Source organism: Myxocyprinus asiaticus, chromosome 15, assembly GCF_019703515.2.
Source record: "Myxocyprinus asiaticus isolate MX2 ecotype Aquarium Trade chromosome 15, UBuf_Myxa_2, whole genome shotgun sequence".
NCBI lineage: Eukaryota > Metazoa > Chordata > Actinopteri > Cypriniformes > Catostomidae > Myxocyprinus > Myxocyprinus asiaticus.
In genome coordinates this window covers 37,191,268-37,213,392 of record NC_059358.1, presented here as the reverse complement: position 1 = coordinate 37,213,392, position 22,125 = coordinate 37,191,268, and the positions used below count along the sequence as shown (strand labels likewise).

Below are 22,125 nucleotides of genomic sequence, written 5' to 3'. Positions count from 1 at the left end.
TTTCAATGAGCATTTGTTTGACTTTTATAGATTTGTAACATAGTCAAAGAGATGATGTGTGATGAACCCAAGTGCAGATTTATTTACAAACTTGAGATCCAAAAAAACCATAACTCCAAACGTGAACAAAATAACACGACTTTACACAAACAATGCCTGACAATGGCAAACATGAGGCTTAAATACATGGACAAGGGAGAAACATGACAATGATAACCAATGACAAGAAAGAACTGATAACAAGGTAACTAGACAATAAACCAACGAAAACAAGACACATGAACATGGAGGGAAACATGAAATCACATGACCAGGGGACAACATGACAGGGAAAACAGGAACAAACATGGCATGGAACAAAACACATACAACCCTGACAAGATTTGAGACAATGAATTATTCAGTTTTGGCTGATTGTGTTTGCTGCATTATCTCATTGAGTTTTGTTTGTTTGACTCCCTTGGTTTTAGATTTGGCGCAGGTGTATTCACAATGACAGTTGTGCAGGACTTCTGAGAGCTGTGTGAAGAGTTTTGCAAATAGAATGCATGAGAAAATTGTGTGGAAGCAGGAAAAAATATTTACCATTTTGCAGAACGGCTATATGTTTCTGGCGCATTAGCAAGAAAAACTGACGAATTGGTGAATTGTTTCAGTCACAGTGTGGATCCAATAAAACAAAACTGCAATAGCAAATAGAAGTGTTCTATGCAACCACCTACTGTTTGGTAGGTTTACATTTTATTACAAGTTACACATTTAGATATATATTTAGACATTATCAAACTATTATTTGTCAAAGTTTAAGTTTTTTTTTTTTTTTTTTAAGTATCAGAAAGATGCAGTTTTTTGGTCTGGAAGGTGAGGCTCCTGCACCTAAGTGTAAACTTTCCTGTAGTGGAAGTCTCTCTCTCTCTCTGTGTGTGTGTGTGTGTGTGTATGTGTGCATGTTCTGCACTCAGCATGTTGTACACTGTTAACCCTTACTGTAGTTTATAGGGTAAATAACTGTAAAATGACCAGTACATTACTATAATATAATCATACAGTATTTAACTGTAATATGCATTGCATCATGGGCAATTTCTGTGACATCACTCATTAATGACAGTAAATTACTTTTTATCTAATTAATACAGTAACAAACTGTAACTAAATACAGCAAATTACTGCAGATGTATATCAGCGCAAAACCCACTACGTCTTTTCCTGAGGGGTTTACGTATTCCTGTGTTCATTCTCTTTTTTATTCATAAATCCTGGTAATTATTTGCATAAACACACACATAGACAGACTCCGTTTGATCTCAAAGCATTTCTAGAGGAAACATTTGCCTGTTAGCGTTTATTATGGAGTACACACAGAGACTAATGCAGGTAAGTTTAACAATGAAATTCTAACGTTTGGTATTGGTAATAAGATAAACTGTATATTTGTAATGATAATGAACTGTAATCTAGGCTTTGTTTCTCTCTCGGCCTCCCTCCGAACTTTACCTCAGGTACAACCCCTGACGCCCTGCGCACCTGTCTGATCTCACATAAAATTTGCCAAGTGTGAGCCGATTTTTCTTTAGCTGAAATCGGTATATGTTGACACAAACACTGCCTCCAGAGGCTAAAGCGGTAAGTGTTTCAGAGCTTATAAACAAATGTGACATCCATTTATATCCAGGAGAGGTCACCAGAAGCCAGTTGTTAAAAGAATGTTTTCGTCTGAACGGGTTGTAAAACAGTAAAGAGAAATACTTATTTTATTTAATGTACCCCCCAACCAAATCTAACCATAACCATTAGTAGAGACCAAATGCAACCTCATTAACAAGCTCGTGATTGTTTATACAAACATGTTTACTTCCTCGTTTGACTGGGGATTGAACTGTGGTCTCCCATGCTACTGACACAATGCGCTAACAGTTGTGCCACGAAAGAAAGTAACTGTTGTTGAGCCGCTCCAAATATGTCCGATGAGAGATAGGGCATGTCAGTCGGCAAACTGTTGCTGATCCTAGGGTAACGGAACTTTCGGAAACAGCATGCTGACTTCCTGTGTGATCATGTAACAGCATCAACGAAAGCTGCGTTTGAGCAGAGTCCCACTGAATCAGAGTGGAAAACATCAAATTAAGTAATAAGACGATAATTCAAGAGAAATGTTTATAGAGAAATAAGAAAAATCTAATGTTATTGAAAGGATAAAGTTTACTTTGGGGCTGTTCACAGAGGACGCGTTCTTGCTTTCCGTCTGCCTTGTTTTTAAGTGTTGGTACGTCTTTAGTCGCTGCGTCTAAACGCTTTTTTTCTTTCTTTTTCTCTTGCGTTGTGAGTGTTGCGTTTTTAAAATTATGCGTCACGTTAAACATTAACGTTAAACTATGGACCTACAGAGCTGAGATATTCTTCTAAAAATCTTTGTTTTTGTTCTGCAGAAGAAAGAAAGTCATACACATCTGGGATGACATAAAGGATGAGATAATTTTCATTTATGGGTGAACTAACCCTTTAATGTTTTACTATATAGAATTACTGTATGTCATGCTCCAATAATAATAAAACAAATTAACTGTATCTGTGTGCATGTATATTGTTGTAATATGAGAATTATTGAATGTGAAAACCTCTGCTGTCATGGCTAACAAAGCATGAGCCGCAGCAGCGCATCCAGACCTGCTTGTGGCAGCACTGACTCCAGATCTCTTGTGTGAGATTCATCTGAAGGTGACTCAGTGGGAAAGATGGCGACGGCCTACCTGACCCACCACCAGAAAGTCCTCCGACTCTACAAGAAATCTCTGAGACACCTCGAGTCATGGTGTATATTTAGGTAAGATCACACACTGAATACTACAGCTGTGCTTTATCTGTCTATATCAGCATCTAGAGGCCGATCAGAGCAGATAAACACGCCAGTCGATCTCAGCCCGTCTGTCATACTTAAAGTGTTGCTGAGTTTATATGAACGCACTGTTATTTACTAACTTTCTGCACGTTTAAGTTACTTAAATAACAAGTTAGTTAAGTTATTTGCTTATAAATCTTACTGGAGCCGATGCATTTATTTGATTGAGGATGCATTGATCAGACTAAATCTTATCTAAAATGCTGACGTCCGTTGCTTTTGTTCAGGACAAAAGTTTGAGGTTTTGTGGATCATATTTCACTATTTAACCCTTCTATTCCTGTTCTGATTGACTTTATTACTATTTGGGGTCCCAGAGACTCATACTGCACAATTAAAATAAAGAGTAATTTATAATGTATTAAATCATTATCCCTTTACATTTTTTAAATATTTTCCTCTCACCTTATTGAAACCCAGTTTACAGATATTATTGCAGGTTTATTTCACTGTTTTACCACAAAATACACCTGCACTTTTCACAATGTTACTTTTACTGATTGGGGTCAATTTGAGAACCGCAAAAACACACACACAAAGAAAAGAAAAGCAAATCTACATCGACAAACCAAGAATTATGCTGCAGTGTGTGCACAAGAGAATCTTATTGGGAAAATATATTGCAATTATTCATGTGTTATACAAAGGGTTCATGAAACATCAAATAGATGAACAAGGACAATTGCATCTGTGAACTTCTGCAGTTAATCCAGGATGGACTTTAAAGACATTAGTCATTAATCTTACAGTTCATACAAAATCTTTCAACACTGACCCTTAGCACTTACTTAGTTTAATCATTTTAAACCATGACTTGCACTATACATAAGTAATATTGTCATTATATTCATGATGTTACCCAGAGGGGAACTGGCCCCCACAGTGAGCCTGGTTTCTCCCAAGGTTATTTTTCTCCATTAACCAACATCTTATGGAGTTTTGTGTTCCTTGCCACAGTCGCCTTCGGCTTGCTCACTGGGGTTATCAAGACAATTATTATTTAATTACTTATTTTTAAACACAATTCACCATCGTATTTTATCAAACCACACAATAATAACTCTAAGACATTATAGATATTACATTTTTATTTTCTGTTAATGCATGATCTTCTGTAAAGCTGCTTTGAAACGATGTGTGTTGTGAAAGGTGCTATACAAATAAAAATGTCTTGACATGCACATTTCTGAAGCATGCTATCACCAATTAGGCCTAGTTTATAAACAGTTCAAATAAAATTACAAAAACCATCAACTTAAGTACACTGAAATCAATTTGTTGGCTCAGCCATCATATTGTATAAAAATAAATCGCTTCTACTCAGAAATGCGCATATTTAAATTTTTAGCTATAATTTTCATTAATGTGTACAACACAAAATAAATTTTTAAGGTGAACTTGGAGAGATACATAAAGTAAATGAATAATTGTGAGTTCCTTCAGCTTCTTTAGTTTGCAAATCCATAAAATTAAGATTTTAAGTACTACTATTTCAAACAATCAAGTTTTAAGTAAGTAAAGTTGAAATGAACTAATGCATTTGTGTATTCCTAACAAAGGTTTTGTAGTTGTGCTGACATAAAATTACCATAAGTCGAATTTTGGTAAAAAACGTGATGCAAAAATGCTATGTATATATTTTAAGTAAATCCAACACGTAATTTTTTTCAGCGTATGTGTGATTTATATGACTGTAAGTATGATTTATTGCGATATTAAATGTGACTAAGGGTCTAGGGCTGAGCATTAGGACGATGTAATCAGATATAGACTATGTCTGATAAAGATGCTGATATCGACGCTCATTGGCAGACGATGTTTGACAACATTGGGAAATTACAAAACCAGGGAGCTAGGAAGTCACCAAATGTATTAATACTGTAACCAAGGGTTTGAAATTAGCACCTACTGTGAGTTGCGATCCGCCAAATGCGGGTTGTCTGTTTCCAGTGGTGGAAATGGCTGAGATTCACTGGGGGGGGACTCAAATGTGGGGGGTTTGTTTGATTGTGGGGGTTTGTTCACTGAGAATGCATTAAATTGATTGAAAATTATTTAAAAATCACAGTAAAGGCATAAATAATGATACAGTTGATTTTCTTTTAAAAGATGTATTCTTCAAACTTTGTTCATCCAAGAATCCTCTACTTGCAGCAATGCAAGTGTTCAGCTTATACTGTTAAAGCTGCTAGTTTAAGACTTGTGAGGAGTCAGTTTCTCAAATTAGAGACTGTATTTGCTTTCTTGTTGTTGTGCATCTGTGTTGTCCATTTCTCTCTCTGTCCCGATTAGATCAAGTTTGTTTTACTCTTTCAAAACAGAAGTGAATGGAATAGCCTTCATCTCTCAAAAGAACAATAGATTGATCAGTTTGATGAGAAATATGTTTCTTTTGGTTATTTTTAAAACTGAAATTTTACTTGCAAGTGTAAAGTAACTTAAAAAAATAAAATGCAAGTCTACTTAATACCAGCTGGAAAAAGAACTATATTGTGATTTCCACACTTCATTAAGTAGAACAACCATTTCAACCGTTCTAACAAAAAGAAATGTTACTTTAGTACTAAGTAAACATATTAAATGATTTCTTAAGAATTACTTGACATTATTTTCTTAGTAGACTGGGGTAATGGCAGCTGAAAATGGGGCTTTGCAATCATGGGTAAAACATGGATTTTATTATAAATAAAAACAAAACACTTATTTCAGATTATAGAGATTATACACTATATTGCCAAAAGTATTCGCTCATCTGCCTTTAGACGCATATGAACTTAAGTGACATCCCATTCTTAATCCATAGGGTTTAATATGACGTCGGCCCACCCTTTGCAGCTATAACAACTTCAACTCTTCTGGGAAGGCTTTCCACAAGGTTTAGGGGAGTGTTTATGGGAATTTGACCATTCTTCCAGAAGCGCATTTGTGAGGTCAGACACTGATGTTGGACAAGAAGGCCTGGCTCGCAGTCTTCGCTCTAATTCATCCCAAAGGTGCTCTATCGGGTTGAGGTCAGGACTCTGTGCAGGCCAGTCAAGTTCTTCCACACCAAACTCGCTCATCCATGTCTTTATGGACCTTGCTTTGTGCACTGGTGCGCAGTCATGTTGGAACAGGAAGGGGCCATCCCCAAACTGTTCCCACAAAGTTGGGAGCATGGAATTGTCCAAAATCTCTTGGTATGCTGAAGCATTCAGAGTTCCTTTCACTGGAACTAAGGGGCCAAGCCCAGCTCCTGAAAAACAACCCCACACCATAATCCCCCTCCACCAAACTTCACAGTTGGCACAATGCAGTCAGACAAGTACCGTTCTCCTGGCAACCGCCAAACCCAGACTCGTCCATCAGATTGCCAGATGGAGAAGCGTGATTTGTCACTCCAGAGAACGCATCTCCACTGCTCTAGAGTCCAGTGGCGGCGTGCTTTACACCACTGCATCCGACGCTTTGCATTGCACTTGGTGATGTATGGCTTGGATGCAGCTGCTCGGCCATGGAAACCCATTCCATGAAGCTCTCTACGCACTGTTCTTGAGCTAATCTGAAGGCCACATGAACTTTGGAGGTCTGTAGCGATTGACTCTGCAGAAAGTTGGCGACCTCTGCGCACTACGCGCCTCAGCATACTCTGTCATTTTACGTGGCCTACCACTTCGTGGCTGAGTTGCTGTCATTCCCAATCGCTTCCACTTTGTCATAATAGCACTGACAGTTGACTGTGGAATATTTAGTAGCGAGGAAATTTCACGACTGGACTTGTTGCACAGGTGGCATCCTATCACAGTACCACGCTGGAATTCACTGAGCTCCCGAGAGCGGCCCATTCTTTCACAAATGTTTGTAGAAGCAGTCTGCATGCCTAGGTGCTTCATTTTATACACCTGTGGCCATGGAAGTGATTGGAACACCTGAATTCAATTATTTGGATGGGTGAGCGAATACTTTTGGCAATATAGTGTATTTCTGTGATCTATAAAAACATTACACTTGAGAAATGAACATTCTCGGTCGAAACTGAACATTCTGAACACATTTGTTTTCTCTTTTTTCTTTTTGTTCTTAAAAATAAATAATAGCCAAATCTACTGGATATTTCCCTTCTTTTTAATGAATGGGCATTTGCTGTCAGCCACGCTAATCCACGCCCCCCAGCATTACACGTGCGTGCAATGTCAAAACTGCAAACACAGACATTCCCGAAGAAGAATACCAGTACGAACTTCTCAGCATTTATTTGTGCATTAAATTGCACATACACATATGTACTTGTGGATGGTATTGTGAGCAAAGAAAACCGTATATTTGTGCATTCTTCTGGTACGTAGATTTTGCTCATCTATCCACCACTGTGGTGGATGTCCTGCAAGACGTCTCAGAGTGACACATGATAAGAAATGCTGTTAGACGACGCTTGAAACACATTTGATTATATTTTTAAGAGCAAATGGCTGGAAAGCCATCAATACGCGTTTCTGATTCGCTGTTTGTTTAGAGGCGTGCAGCGTGAGCGTGTCTCGTGGAATGCATGCATTTTAAGAGATCTCACTCTTTTCTATTTCAGTCGTCTGAGAACAGTTTTCAAAAATAGTGTCATCTATGAGAATGTGCAAATGACCTCCGACCATCTCAGTTTAGTTCGCTTTTTTAGTTCGAGCTTATCATGAATTAGTGAACCCAAATCTGCAGGTTCACAAAACATAAGATACAAAAACACCTTGAACCTAAAATTGATTTATATTTCATTTATCATTATTATTATTATGTTTGCATTTATAATTTCCTTTAGATCTTAATTTGAATTAGTAATTTTCCACCTGTTGTCGTAGACAGATACTTGCATGACAGCAAATAGGAGGTGATTAAAAAAAAGATTTTTTGACCACTTCATTATTTTAATTGCTTTTTTGTTTCGCTTGAAGTGCAATTAGAATTTAAAAACATCTTTGGTTTAAGTTTTAAATTTTTCAATAAATGAATTTATTTTTTTAAAGCAAAATCAATAAAGCAAAAATATTACATGCACTCTTGACATTGGGGCAGGGGGGTCTGCAATGTAATTGGATATTGCAATATATATATATTTTTTTATATAAATATCGTGAACATATTTCTTGCATAATTGTCCAGTCCTATTGGGGTCTCTCAGACTCCTAACAGATCATCAGGGTTAATGTACAGTTTTCCTGAATTACATTAGAAAATGAAAATACAATATAATATGTTTTGGTCACTGTCAGCAGTTCCTTTACAAAATTAGCCATGCTTTTACTATATTAACCCTGCATTCGAGTCATTTTTGACCCGGGAGAGGTAGATAATTTTTTAAATACTGCACATAGTTTTTAGTATGGAAACCAAACCAAGACTATCAAAATACACAAAATATTTATTTATTTAATTTTTTGTAATAAAATTGTTTGAGAGAAATAACCATTTAAAACAAATTGTTAAATCTATTGTGTTCGCAGGTCAATTTTGACCCGGACGTCAACTGTGACTTTACACATGATATTATGTCGATTTTATTTGTACATCTATGAATAAAATTTCTTTTTTTTTATACACACCACTTACATTTAGCCTCTTTCCTATACTCTCTCGCACACTTTTTTGTCTCTCACTTGGACTGCATCTTGTGTACACACACACATACATTCCTGTACAAATCAGACATGACAGATGTAACAACATGACAAAAACTAAATCAAAGGAACTACTGCCTAAAAGGGGTGTGGTAAGAGCAAATGTTAATGCGCACATTAGTCTAAATAGGGCTTGAAAGAGGAATTTGTCCACATTTTGCTCTGCAGCCATCTGATAAATCATGATGATAAACCAGCTTGCAGCATACTCATGCAGTAGCATTCGGCAGTTCAATAGAGTAAATATAATAGATTTTCTTTAAAAACAATGTAGAGATGTATTAAATTTGTAGATTTGAGTTGTGCAGTTGTTTTGATGATGCTTAGTTGAAAAAGAATAGCCTACGTTTCATAAATTTTGTTGTTAAGTTGTATTGAGCAGTTATGAGTAATATCAAATCCATTAAAATTACTAGTAATTCTCACATTAGATGTTAATATAAATTTTATGTTATATTTAAAAAAAAGATTCACTTAAATTTAGCTAAAAATATGTTTTCACGTGTATCACACTGGTTTTGCTGTAGTTAAAGTATATTTGGAAACGTCAATGAATTTCTAAATTTTATTATTTAAAAAAATAGCATATTAATTAATAACTTTTATATTTGTCAGTTAACATGCCAAAAATATCATGTTTACATGTATGAACAGTTAAGAATTTATTAATGGCTTAGTTCTGAATAACTTGAATTTCACCGGAATCAATGAAGGACCAAATATGCGGAAAAAACAAAGTACAGTTTATTAACACAAAGCAGTAATCCAAACTGGCTGAAGCAATAGACAACCGGCACCGACTGCAGTGGGGTGAGGAGCAATGTTGAGACTTGAGCGTGACTGGCAGAGACCAGGTAGTGAAAACAACGGGAAAATTGGTGAGAATGGAACCCCTGGCGTGATGAGTAGACAAATGAGCAGCCGGCACAGCAAGAGTAATCCCAAGGACTAGCGAAGAATAAACTAACTGACAGACTGGCACTGGAGAAACACAACACAGAGTGCCGAGAGAGTGAGATGCTCAGACACAACACAATAATCTGGCAATGAAACTGACACACTGAGGAGTTTAAATAGAGAAGGGAAAATGAATAACAGCTGTCGCTAATCAGCTGCTCAGCCAAGGAGCAAGGTAGTCACTGATAACGGTTGATCAGCAACAGCTGACAACACGAGAAAAACGAAAACAAACACACAGGAAAAAAATGGCGGCTCACCAAGGTTGTGACAGTAAACCACAACCCCCCTCCCCCACAAGCTTAACGTCCATAAAATTACCCTCAGCCCCGGAGTCGATAAGGGCTGAGACCTCTTGACTGGATGAACCCCACTGCAATCGTGCCGGGAGGAGAGTAGGCAGTCCAGGGGATTTACTCATTGGTATAGTGCTCGCCAGTAACCCCTTCTGTACTGGCGAGCTGCGTCTTTTACTGGTAGCAGAAATGTGGCCGGGGCACGCACAACATAGACACAGACTCTGGGTGAGGAGCCGTTGTTTCTCCTCAGGAGGGAGGCGTGTCCTCCCGATCTGCATGGTCTCTGTCTCAGACGAATGCTCTGATCCGGTAGGCAGTGTAGGACCCGCTGGGCGCACCGTAGTCTGGGAGTGTGGAGATCGGTGGCGATGGAGATGAAGAGCGAGCCATTTATCCACATGGATGGCAAGGCCCACTGAGTCATCGAAGCGCGTAGGGAGGTCCAAGGTGTAGATCTCATCAAGGATGTTATCTGACAGCCCATGCAGAAACCGATCCCATTGAGCATTATCGTTCCATCCACAGGAAGCTGCAAGAGTGTGTAATTCAGTGGTGAACTCCGTGACCGACCGACCACCTTGATGAAGTTCCGTGAGGGCTCTGGCAGCGTCTCTTCCCCGGGAGGAATGGTCAAACACCTTTTGGAATTCAGTCTCGAACTCTTGAAAAGACAACACCCAGGCATGACGGTTATCCCACATGGCGGTGCTCCAGTCCCGAGCCTTTCCAGTTAGGATGTTAATGATACACGTAACTTTAGAAGCCTCAGTAGGGAAGTATGAAGGTTGCAGCGAGAAGTACATTGAGCACTGGGAAAGAAATGCTTGGCATGAACCATCCTCCCCAGAGAATGGCACAGGAGGATTCATCCAGGACTCGAGTAGTTTCTGACTCCGGGGCACCGCCAGAGAAGGACCAAGGAATGAGATCGGGAGTCTGGTGAAGCTATTGCACCAGGGACTTTAACTCAACCAACTGAGAAGCCATCATCTCCAAGGCCTGTTTGGTGGAATTCATCTGTTCTTGTTGGTGCCCCAGCAGTACTCCCTGTTGGGTGAGAGCTGCACGAAAACTTGCATCCCCCGCTGGGTCCATTGCGAGGGCAGATTATTCTGTCACGGGAATCAATGAAGGACCCAAGATGTGGAAAAATCAAATCACAGTTTATTAATACAAAGCAGTAATCCAAACTGGCTGAAGCAATAGACAACCGGCACCGACTGCAGTGGGGTGAGGAGCAATGTAGAAACTTGAGCTTGACTGGCGGAGACCGGGTAGTGACGGGAGCCGTGACCTTGACCGGAGATGAGGGGAGGAGTGGTGAGAATGGAACCCCTGGTGTGATGAGTAGACGGACGAGCAGCTGGCATAGCGAGGCAAAGAGTAATCTTGCGACTTGCGAAGAATAAACCAACCAACTGACTGGCACTGGAGAAACACAACACAGAGTGCCGAGACAGACCGAGGTGAGAGAGTGAGATACTCCGACACAACACAATAATCTGGCAATGAAACTGACACACTAAGGAGTTAAAATAGAGAAGGGAAAATGAATAACAACTATCGCTAATCAGCCGCTCAGCCGAGGAGCAAGGTAGTCATGGCAACGCTGATCACGGCTGATCAGCAACAGCTAATGACACACAAGGAAAATGAAAACAAACACACAGGAAAAAAACGGCGGCTCACCAAGACCATGACATTATAAGCTTAATTTCCACCTGGTCAGAATTGACCTGCTAATGCAAAAGTGTATGCAGATTCTGAACGCAATAGGAGGGTTTACATTGAAGAACCTTTGGTATTTTGCAAGCAATATTGTTATAGATTCATACTAAATCTATAAAGTGGAGGGCAATCTACTAGGGATGTGTACGAAGCCAAATACCTTATTTGGAAAGGCACGGATACTGACTTAAAAACGAATAACGGATTCATCCGAATAATATAAAAAACATGGAAATGCGCACGGTGTGATTTCAGATCGGATGGGCGCAGTCTCGACTCTGTTTGCGGTCTCTGTTAATTGTGCGCATCTGGAGCTTATCAAGTGTAACATTAAGATACAACATCATATAAACTTTCCACTTCTTGAAATGTATATGTTAATGTATCACACAATTCACACATGATTATTGTGTATTTATTTTTAGCCTAAACCTGAGCGCGATGTTAAATTCTTGAGCTGAAGTGATGATTTCACGTCAGAGCTCATCTAGCCGTCTCTTAAAGTTGACCACATTTATATTCACATCAGCGATTAAGGTAATTAAATACTTTATTCCGAAAAAAGTAAAAATGCTCCATGTAGTATTCATCTATTCGGAATATCCCTTTTTATGTTAAACGAAGAAACTGAAACATGCTTTTCTTCTTCTTCTTTAAACTGCTAAATTTGAGAATGTTAAGTGTTCTTGAACTCTGGTAAGGCGCTATATAAATTTAACATTATTATTATTTAACTAAGTAATGGTGTCCTAAAAAATCCTGATAGACTTATGGGACTTTCACCTGTTTATAGGCTATATTGATTTTATTTTAATATTTTAGTTTGTATTTATTATTCACTGCAAAAATGTGTGCTTGACATTTCACATTTTGCTTGACACCTCTTGCATCCAGAATAATGTTGTTATACATGCACAGACAAATGAAAATTCTGTTTCATGCAGATATTAATATCTGAAATACCAGGAGAAACCACACCACATTCCACAGTTAATGTAGCCTACAAATTCAGTTTTATCTGATAAGAAATAAAATAATATTTTTTTAAATAATAATTGTATAATATTATTAGTATTATTAGGCTATTATTATGAAAAGGCATATACAAGGCATATTTTATTAACAGAAACTATAAATGTAAAAGTAATACTTAAAAATGGGCATTTCATTTAGTTTTGACGCACTTCCTGTTTAAGCCCCGCCTTAAGAGTAAATGGAATTGTCTGTATCTGTCCGAATACAGATAATTTTGTCATATGAACAGATACAAATACAGATACTGGCTCCGCTGCACACCCCTACAATCTCCTTTATATTATAACAACTGACAGTCAAAGGTTTATAAATGTCACTATTACTTCTCATTAAAAATGCCATTGTTTTTTTTTTTTTTTATAGAAACTATAGTAACATACTGTATATCTAACCACAGTAATGAGAAGCCATCCATGTTTTACCTACTTAGGTTATTTAGGTTTTTTGTATGCCTTATAATTTTTTACCAGTTATCGGGTTACACCAAGTTTCTCTGTCTTCTCTTTCAGGGATAAATATCGTTTCTATGCGTGTCTCCTGCGAGCACGATTCGATGAGAACAAACATGAGAAGGACATGGTGAAGGCCACCCTGATGCTGAAAGCAGGTGAGGAGGAGTTCTGGGCCAATCAGCACCCGCAGCCCTACCTGTTTCCAGACTCACCTGGAGGAACATCCTACGAAAGATACGAGTGCTACAAAGTAGGTGGAGAAATCATATATATTGTATACTGTGTATTGTATATTGTGTAGTGTTGCAGCTTTTGTAGCATTTGAATATCTACCTGTCTGTTTATACACATATTTACATGGGAGGAGTACACAAACATATAAAGAAAAAAATCTTTAACTGCTGTAAACTTTACTGACGACGTATATTGGCGATTAGATTATCTACAACCCCAATCCCGAAAAAGTTGGAACAGTATGGACAATGCTAATAAGGAATGATTTGTAAATTGTATTCACCCTGTGCTATATTAAAAGCACTACAACAATTATTTGATGTTTTACCATGTGAATGTTTTTTTTATTTTATTTATTTTTTTAAATTTTATATACACTCAATTCAAATCATGCATCACACATTCTCAATTGGAGACAGTTTAGGACTGCAAGCAGGCCAGTCTAGCACCCGCACTCTGTTTACGCAGCCATGCACTTGCAGTCTGGGCAGTATGTGGTTTGGCATTGTCATGCTGGAAATCCACTTCTAAATGTATGTGATAATCGATTAAAAACCATCATGTGTCTCTATGGATATCATGACATGGGCTCGGGAATACTTTTTAACTTTTGTCAGTCAACACCATTCGCCGCTGCATCCACAGATGCAAGTTAAGACTTTACTATGTAAAGGAGAAGCCATACATCAACACTGTCCAGAAGCGGCGCCGACTTCTCTGGACTCGGTCTTATATGAGATGGAAAGTAGAACAGTGGAATCGTGTTTTGTGGTCAACAGGTCCGCATTTCAGATAGTTTTTGGAAATAAACAGAAGTTGTGTTCTCCAGGCCAAAGAGGAATAGGACCATCCAAGCTGTTATCAGCATCAAGTCCAAAAGCCAGTGTCTGTCATGGTATCGGAATTTGTCAGACAGTTTCCATGGATTGGGTAACTTGCACATCCGTGAGGGTACCATTAATGCAGAAAGATATGTACAAATTGTGGAGCAACATATGTGCTGCCATCCAGACGGCGTCTTTTCCAGGGACGTCCCTGCATTTTCCAGTAGGACAATGCCAAACCACATACTTCCTGGATTACAAGAACATTGATGCGTAAGCAGAGGGTGTGGGTACTAGATTGGCCTGCCTGAAGTCCTGACCTGTCTGGAATTAAGAATGTGTGATGCATTATAAAGTGCACAACATGGCAATGAAGACAATTGCACAGCTAAAGACCTGCACAATGGATAAATGGAAAATTCTGCTTGCTAAATTTAACAAATCTCTGTCTTCAGTGCCCAAAGGCTTAAGTGTTATTAGAAGAAACTGTGATGTTACACAGTGGTAAACACTAGACTGCCTTAACTTTTGTGGAGCGTATTGCAATCATCTGACTTGAATTAGTGTATATTAAAAAACAAAATTAAATTACAAATCACAAATGAATCAATTAAACAGAGGAAACTTATTTTGTCAGTTTTTTGTTGTTGCATAAATTAAATCCAAATTTGCTTCAGTTCGGATTACATCCTTTTAAGTAAGTTCAAAAGAATACAATCAGAAGTCTTTGAGGTGCTTTCTGCCTGTCAATCATTGTGCATGTTCACAGGGTGGCCCTTATATGGGTAACAGGGAGCTCAGAGGGTGGTAGTTGAAGTGGATAATTCAAGTTTAACTCAGATTCAACTTCATTAGCAGTTGTTAGATGTTAGTTTGTCATGCGAGAACACTGTTTTGCTATAGTTGCTTTTGACAAGCTCCACCTCTCATCACAACGGTCTCAGTGGTACTTTTATGGCATTGATGTAGGACTGGGGATTTGGAAAGAGACTGGGAGGAGTTCTAGAATAGCCAACGTTTAGCAATAGTCTCCATTGTCATTTACGTTTCATTGTCACTTGTGCTGTCCTCCAGTAGAATGTCATTTTGTCATTGATCTCCACACTTATTTCTACCTCTCTAGGTCCCTGAATGGTGTCTAGATCATTGGCACCCCTCAGAGAAAGCCATGTATCCAGATTACTTTGCTAAGAGGGAGCAGTGGAAGAAGCTGCGGGCTCAGAGCTGGGATAGAGAGGTATGCGTGTTCATGACGCTCTGTGAGCTTTCACACTATCAGACTGGATGCTTTGATCATGTAGACCTGCATCACTCTGATAAACTTAATGAAATGGTCATAGCTGGCGACTTATTTTCCAGACAAGGAGAACAACATAACTAGATTTACAGTTCCTTCTAGCATTAGGTGGTCTTGTTTTGTGTCAAATGTGCACGAGAATTAATATGCAACGCGACCCTCTTTGCAGTGTAGAGGCAAAGTGTCTAAATATATGCAAGGAACACACAACCAGTCACAATTTGCAAACAGATGCAAGAAAGAATAATTGCAATTAAGTATGCAAATATTACGATGATGCCATCATTGCCGATTTCATTTTGACTGCTGCACATTTTCAACCAATGTATGTCCCACAAAGATTTTCAAACTTAAATCTTACATTTTGGATCACACTTTATTTTAGTGTCTTTGTTACTGTGCATTTATACAAGTAAGTAAAAGGTACAATTAATTAACTTCATGTAAAACTGTTTTGTGCAGCTGCTTATAAATACACATCGGCCACGTACACACTGCAAATGATTTCGGTTGTCAGTTCACCTTTTAGTGCTTAATCCTGTTCTGTACACACAGCTCAGTAAAATACGGGAGTGACAACCGCATTCTAAAACTCCTGAAAAATTCAAGTAGTGACAACAACATTTTCAAAAATTCCATGAAGCGTATCAAAACCAAACTGAACAAACTAGTTGTTAATGACGCGATTAATGGCGCGCGTGAGATGTGTCCGCCTTCTCCTGGTGTAAATCACACTTACAGAGGTATGTGTCTTCATTCGTTCATATATTCCAGTCTGTCTCCCTCTCTTCAGTTGTTTCTCTCATCAGACCTGTGGTCTCGGGGTACCCTGTACATTACAGTTCAGAGCACGCACGCTGTTTAACAACAGGCGCTTGGACGCGCGTGACCAAAACATAGCAATTCTGTCGACAGCAGTTAACTAAACATTGTCAGATGACAATACATCTCTAGTGGATAATCTCTTCGCTCAAAAACAGCAAACAAAATTGGGTTAAACTGGTGGCATTCATGTTTCACAGGCACGAGACGCTGCAGCGTTGCTATGGCTGCACTTGTCAGTCATAGCAATTGCGGGAGTCACTCCTGTACGCCGTACACACATGGAAGGTTAATTTAGGGGATTTACTCCCGCATTTAAATGCGATTGTCACTCCTGAAACATTGGAGTGTGTATGTGGCCAGTTGTTATAGATATTACCGTAGCTAATGGGGTGAAAGGTGGTAACGATTCAAGGGGCCCACAACAAATTTTAAACTGTATATTTTCATATGAAAGGGGCCCATAGCAATATACAGTCAGGGGTCCCAGAATTCCTTGCTACATCCTTGGTTACAAGACAGGTGAAGTTTGTCAATAAAAATTTTAAGCCTTTTCGGTAAGACAAACTAGCTAGATAGTCAGACTGTGACATAATCAGATAAATGGAGAGAGAGAACCAGATTAAATGCCTTCTTGTTAACATTTGAATTTTTGACATTCTGTTGGCCCGTTTGAACATTCCATCAAGTCTATGCAATTTTTAGATTTTTGATTGTCAGCTGTGAAAATTGTCCAAGCAGTAAGAAAAGACACAGCGTATAATTCCAGAACAGTCTGAAGGTCTGGGCCGAGTTTGGTGGATGTAGCTTGAAAGCTCTTGAGTAGTTACAGAAATGTTCATCTTGGTTTAGGAAAAAAAAAAAAAACAAAAAAAAAAAGTTTGTAGAATAACAGTATGATGGCTTCGTCAAGCCAACAGTTAATTTAAGTAATATGTGTAAAGCACTATTTGGAAGGGATTCATTTTCTAAGCAATGTTTGAGTTACAATTATTATCACCCGACGTCTGTGATTTGTTTAACAGCAAAGCTGAATGTTTTGGTTCATACAGCTTGTATCTCAAAGTCTCATTTTAGTTGAATAGTTGGTCAGGTAATTAGTTTGGTACTCCAGTGAATGGACAAATTATCACATAACTCCATCTTTTCTGTAGGTCCAGCAGCTGCAGGCCGAAACCCCTGCTGAGGGCCCCAAATCTGAGGCCCTGCCACCGGCCCGTAAGGAAGGAGACCTCCCTCCCCTGTGGTGGCAGTTTGTCACTCGTCCCAGAGAGCGCCCAATGTAAAGCCACACATGTTAGAATAAGCCTCTGAGATGTTTGTCAAACGTATACTTGCGTTCTGTGAGCTCAACCCTTATAAATATAATAAACTATTCTGTGAATTAGAACCCTAGTTTTCATTTGATGTTAAAGGGATAGTTCACCAAAAAATGAAAATTCTCTCATCATTTATCCACCCTCATGCCATCCCAGATGTGTATGATGTTCTTTCTTCTGCAGAACACAAAGATTTTTAGAAGAATATCTCAACTCTGAATGTCATTTCAATTGAAGTGAATGGTGCCCAGAATTTGAAGCTCCAAAAAAGCACAAAGGCAGCATAAAAGTAAAACACTTCAGTGGTTAAATCCATATCTTCAGAAGATAGGTGTGGGTGAGAAACAGAACAATATTTTAAATCCTTTTTTTTTTTGGCGATTCACATTCTTCGTGCATATCGCCACCTACTAGCTGGGGCTGGTCAAAGGTGGAGATTTATAGTAAAAAAAAAATGACTTAAATATTGATCTGTTTCTGACCCACACCTATAGTTATATAGTGATAGTTACCTTCAAATGTCTGCACCATAAAACCACGTTATCATTGAGGTAGGCACAAATAGCAATACGCAGTAATAATTCAATAAATTCAAATCATTCAATAACTAATTTATATTTAATGTATGCAGCAGTAATTATACAGAGAAAAGCATACAGAAAGTGATTTTATAAATGGCACAGTGTTGAGAACAGCTCTCAATACAAACTACTCATACTAAGGTTTTGTTTGTTTCTAGTACCAAACTTATACTAGATATCAGCCTTTACAATAAGCAAGAAAAGTTTTTATTTTATTTTATTTTTTGCTAGCAATCGGCTTACAATTTGGTAGCTTTAAAAAAAAAAAAAAAAAGGAATATCTAGAAATACTGTGAAATTAAATATCTAGATAGTGGTCAACTAAAATAACGGCTGGTTAGAACTAAACGTTTGTACATGGACAATATTAAAACATTTGTGTATCGAGATTATATGCAGGTTAAGCATCTGCTAATTTGATAGTAATTTCACAATTGTACACCATTGTATTGAGACAATATTACTAAAGCTGGTTCACTGAGAGGAAACAATTATGATCTCTTCCTTTGTCAGAAAAGTGTAAATTTGAATTTGATAATGAAATATCTTACATCATTTTAGGATTCTGTACAATAATACTCAAATTAAAATGAAAAAGGGCTACAAATTATGTGCTGCCCCTGAATAATTTTAGTCTTCTAACTGTATGGTGTGCTTTTTTCACCCCCCTCGGTGTACCTTTTGGCCTCAACTGGATTATGAATTAAAAAATTTATACAACAGGAAAAAAAAGCACCACCAACAACAACAACAGTAATAATACAAAACCTGAAAGATTCAAATGTACGTCACAGAGGATGTGATTTTCTGAACAATGTCACACTGAACACAGTTTTGCTCCACTGCACTCCAATAAGTCTTGAATTAAATAAAGGAGTTAAAAAGTATGTTAAATGCTATTAAGATGGTTTGGGGACCAAAAAAAGACTGAAATGATTAAGGACTTAAATCATACTACTAACAAATCCATCTCACCTCACTCTAATGTGCTTGTACTAGGACTGGCAGCTGCTTTCTATTCAATGAAAATGAGTCACTCGAACACAGCATTGACACTTGCTGGATGTAGATGGTACAATAAGACATGCTACACCATATTATCATGTACTGGTAATGGAAAAAAATGTTTTTCCTTTATATGTTCAACTGTATGTTACATATCCTGGGAAATTGTCAGATTCAACATGTCTTTGCTTTAAAGTGCATGACTTCATGACAGGTTCGCAGGCCTAGTTTGCCATTTTTAAACGTGTACACAAATATACTGTGCAATGCTTGAACAAAAAAGTATTTAACTGGAAATACATAAAGGTCACCACACCGAACATTAACCACTGCTTCCCTAATCAACTGAGTATACGTCTTACTATCACAGCACTGCTAGTATACTTGCTTGCATCAGCATTTAGTTGCTCCACAAATCTAACAAACTGAGATTTGCCACAGGGAGAGACGTTCATGTGTTCTGTAATATGGAAACAAGAAGCGAGTGTAAGATCATGTGTGCTTTTGTCAAATAATTAACCTTGTTCTATATTAACATAATATACAAAATAATCTTGCACCGCATAAATGAAAGCTTATCTGGTTAAGGGTTAAAGCAGAGAGTGCTGAAGAGAAATAAATTAAATCTGTGGGTTCCTTTGTCGATATTTACATTTTCATACAAATAGATAAAAGTACTTTTTTCTGCTAAAGCTTAAAATTAAAGTATATCCAAGATGGGAATTAATAATCGAAAGAATTATAATTAATGCTGTAACTAAGAATAAACAAGATAAACGTAGTTTTTGTAGGTTAAGTTGGCCTAAGACTAAATCAACTGAAGTTACCAAGGTAAGGCTGCATGCTTGTTATTCATTAAGATATAAATGATAAAACTATTGCAGAACATAATAGCGCTGGAACACAAACAGAACAGCAAATAAAACTCTTTTGACATTGTGACAAAAGGACTCTTAACTCCTCATCGCAACTCAATGGGACACGATGAGTTGATAAGTCAGGTCAGGTTGACTATTAAAGGAATATTCCGGGTTCAATACGAGTTAAGCTCAATCGACAGCATTTGTGGCATAATGTTGATTAAAAATGGTGGTTAAAATAAGGCACTTACAATGGAAGTGAATGGGGCCAGTCCATAAATGTTAATGTGTAACACTGTTTCAAAAGTATAGCCACACGACCCAAACATTAGTGTGATAAAATCGTTTACAAACCGTATCATTAAAAATCATGTTAACACGTATACATATAAAACAGTTTGTATTTTAACGTTTATGGTCTGGCTCCATTCACTTCCATTGAAATTCCTTACTGTAACCACCATTCTTTTTTTTTTTATTTTATAAATGATGGACAAGTCAAAATAAAAAATTAAAAGTTCAACATTATGCAACAAATGCTGTCGATTGAGCTTAACTTGTATTGAACCCGGAATATTGCTTTAAATATAGTCTGTGGCATGAACAAGATCTAATCACATCCCACACGCACAGCTTGTACCAACATCAACAGATGTCAGTTTATCTGCATTGTTAACGAACAAGCTTGTGCTTGATAAGTGTCCTCTCCAGCCCCGCTATTAAGGCTCAACAACAATCTTAATACAGTCTTTACACAGTATTAATACATGTTACTTAAGTCTTAAGGACTCTTTATGCTCTATCACGCAATGCGTGGCGCAGATCGGTCATTGGTCATGGTTTTCTTTAGCTTGACTCCTCTACGGATGGCCAGAAGCATGGAGTCGCACTGTGGGTCTGCTGAGTCCAAGTCTTCTGGGTCTTCTTCAAGTCCACCCAAACCTCCGGCTGAGCCTTGGGGTCTAGGCTGAAAAGGAGGGTTAGTGGAGGCCTGCCCACTCCAGGACGCCACAGGCAGGATGCCCACCGGCTCACCGTCTTCTCCTAGGATGGGTGAGTCAGGGCTGGCTGGTTCCTCTCCTTCTTCACTGCTGCCCCCTAGTGGGCTGGAGAAACCGCCTGGAAGATCTGGTACAGTTGGCGTCTTCACTGGGATGACTGGGGTTTTGATGGGAATAGGGCCAATGCCCATGTTAGCCCTACGGACGGAGGGTTTGGTAGAGGGTGTGCGGCGGATTGTAGCCACTCCGGGAGTGATGATGACGGGGCCGGGCGTGGAGGGAAGACCAGCTGTGGAAGCTGGACGCTTGGCCTGAAACATCTTGCGGTAGGACTGGCTGATGTCACTGTTGCGTGGGATGGTTGATGACTTGTCAAAATCCTGCTGATCGCCATCTGGATCACCACTCACCGAAAAATAGTCGTAATCAGACACTGAAACCAAAAAGGGAACTGTTAGATGAAGACAGGTTGCACTCAAACTACTAAAATTACTCAAATGCTGGGAAACATTAAAGTTCTACAAAAAAAACTTTTGTTTTTTTGCCCAATAAATTCAAAATAATGTCTATATGTCATCCTTGTCCATTAACTAGTTAGGGGGTGCTGCCACAAAATGTGAACAGATGTACATATTAATGTAATTTGTGTTTTAAATGCATTCCACAGAGAATATTTAGGGCATTGATTTGACAATGCAAAATGTGGCTTTAGAAGTCAATATATTTTTTGGGTTTATTGCCCTACCACTGGACATAAGCTTACAGTCGACACCAATCCGTTTTGCAATTGAGCTTGTCAATCAGAAGGACGTGTTCTGACTGTGCTATTAATAAGAGATTTATGTACAGTACATATGCATCAGATGAACACTTTTGAAGCATCACACTGGTTTTCAGTGTTATAAACACTGCTTTTTTAGGATGGCGTATCAGGTTTGAAACTTTGAAAATCTGGAGATCCCTGCATTCTGTTGTGCTTCGTCCAGCTGTCAAGAATGCATCCTATGCAACTGGCTTTCATTCTGTTGCTGTGCTTCTTGTGAGGTTTGTTGAGGCATGCTGACTGCCCCCTGCTGACGTGGCTCATAAAAACATGTCCTTCAAGCTTGAATTGCTCTGATGGTAGGAAAATATGTACTTTTATTATGGAATTTACCTACAGGTCAGGTG

General features: G+C 38.4%; 2 protein-coding genes across 20 annotated transcripts in view; one reads left to right on the top strand and one right to left on the bottom strand.

Moving 5' to 3' along the window:
• Positions 1-2,631: 2,631 nt before the first annotated feature.
• Positions 2,632-17,579, top strand: LOC127452505 (NADH dehydrogenase [ubiquinone] 1 beta subcomplex subunit 9-like). Its single transcript, XM_051717988.1, has 4 exons — positions 2,632-2,824; positions 13,070-13,262; positions 15,194-15,307; positions 17,344-17,579. The coding sequence occupies exons 1-4, from the start codon at positions 2,736-2,738 to the stop codon at positions 17,473-17,475; spliced, it is 528 nt and encodes a 175-aa protein (XP_051573948.1). The 5' UTR covers positions 2,632-2,735; the 3' UTR covers positions 17,476-17,579.
• Positions 17,580-18,107: 528 nt separating this feature from the next.
• LOC127452500 (protein MTSS 1-like) overlaps positions 18,108-22,125 on the bottom strand; it is a 96,023-nt gene continuing 92,005 nt past the window's right edge. For all 19 annotated transcript variants that reach the window (XM_051717971.1, XM_051717966.1, XM_051717976.1 and 16 more), the window contains one exon: positions 18,108-21,388. In XM_051717971.1, the coding sequence (XP_051573931.1) occupies positions 20,757-21,388 (632 nt within the window). In that variant the 3' untranslated portion in view covers positions 18,108-20,756. The remainder of the gene's footprint in view (positions 21,389-22,125) is intronic.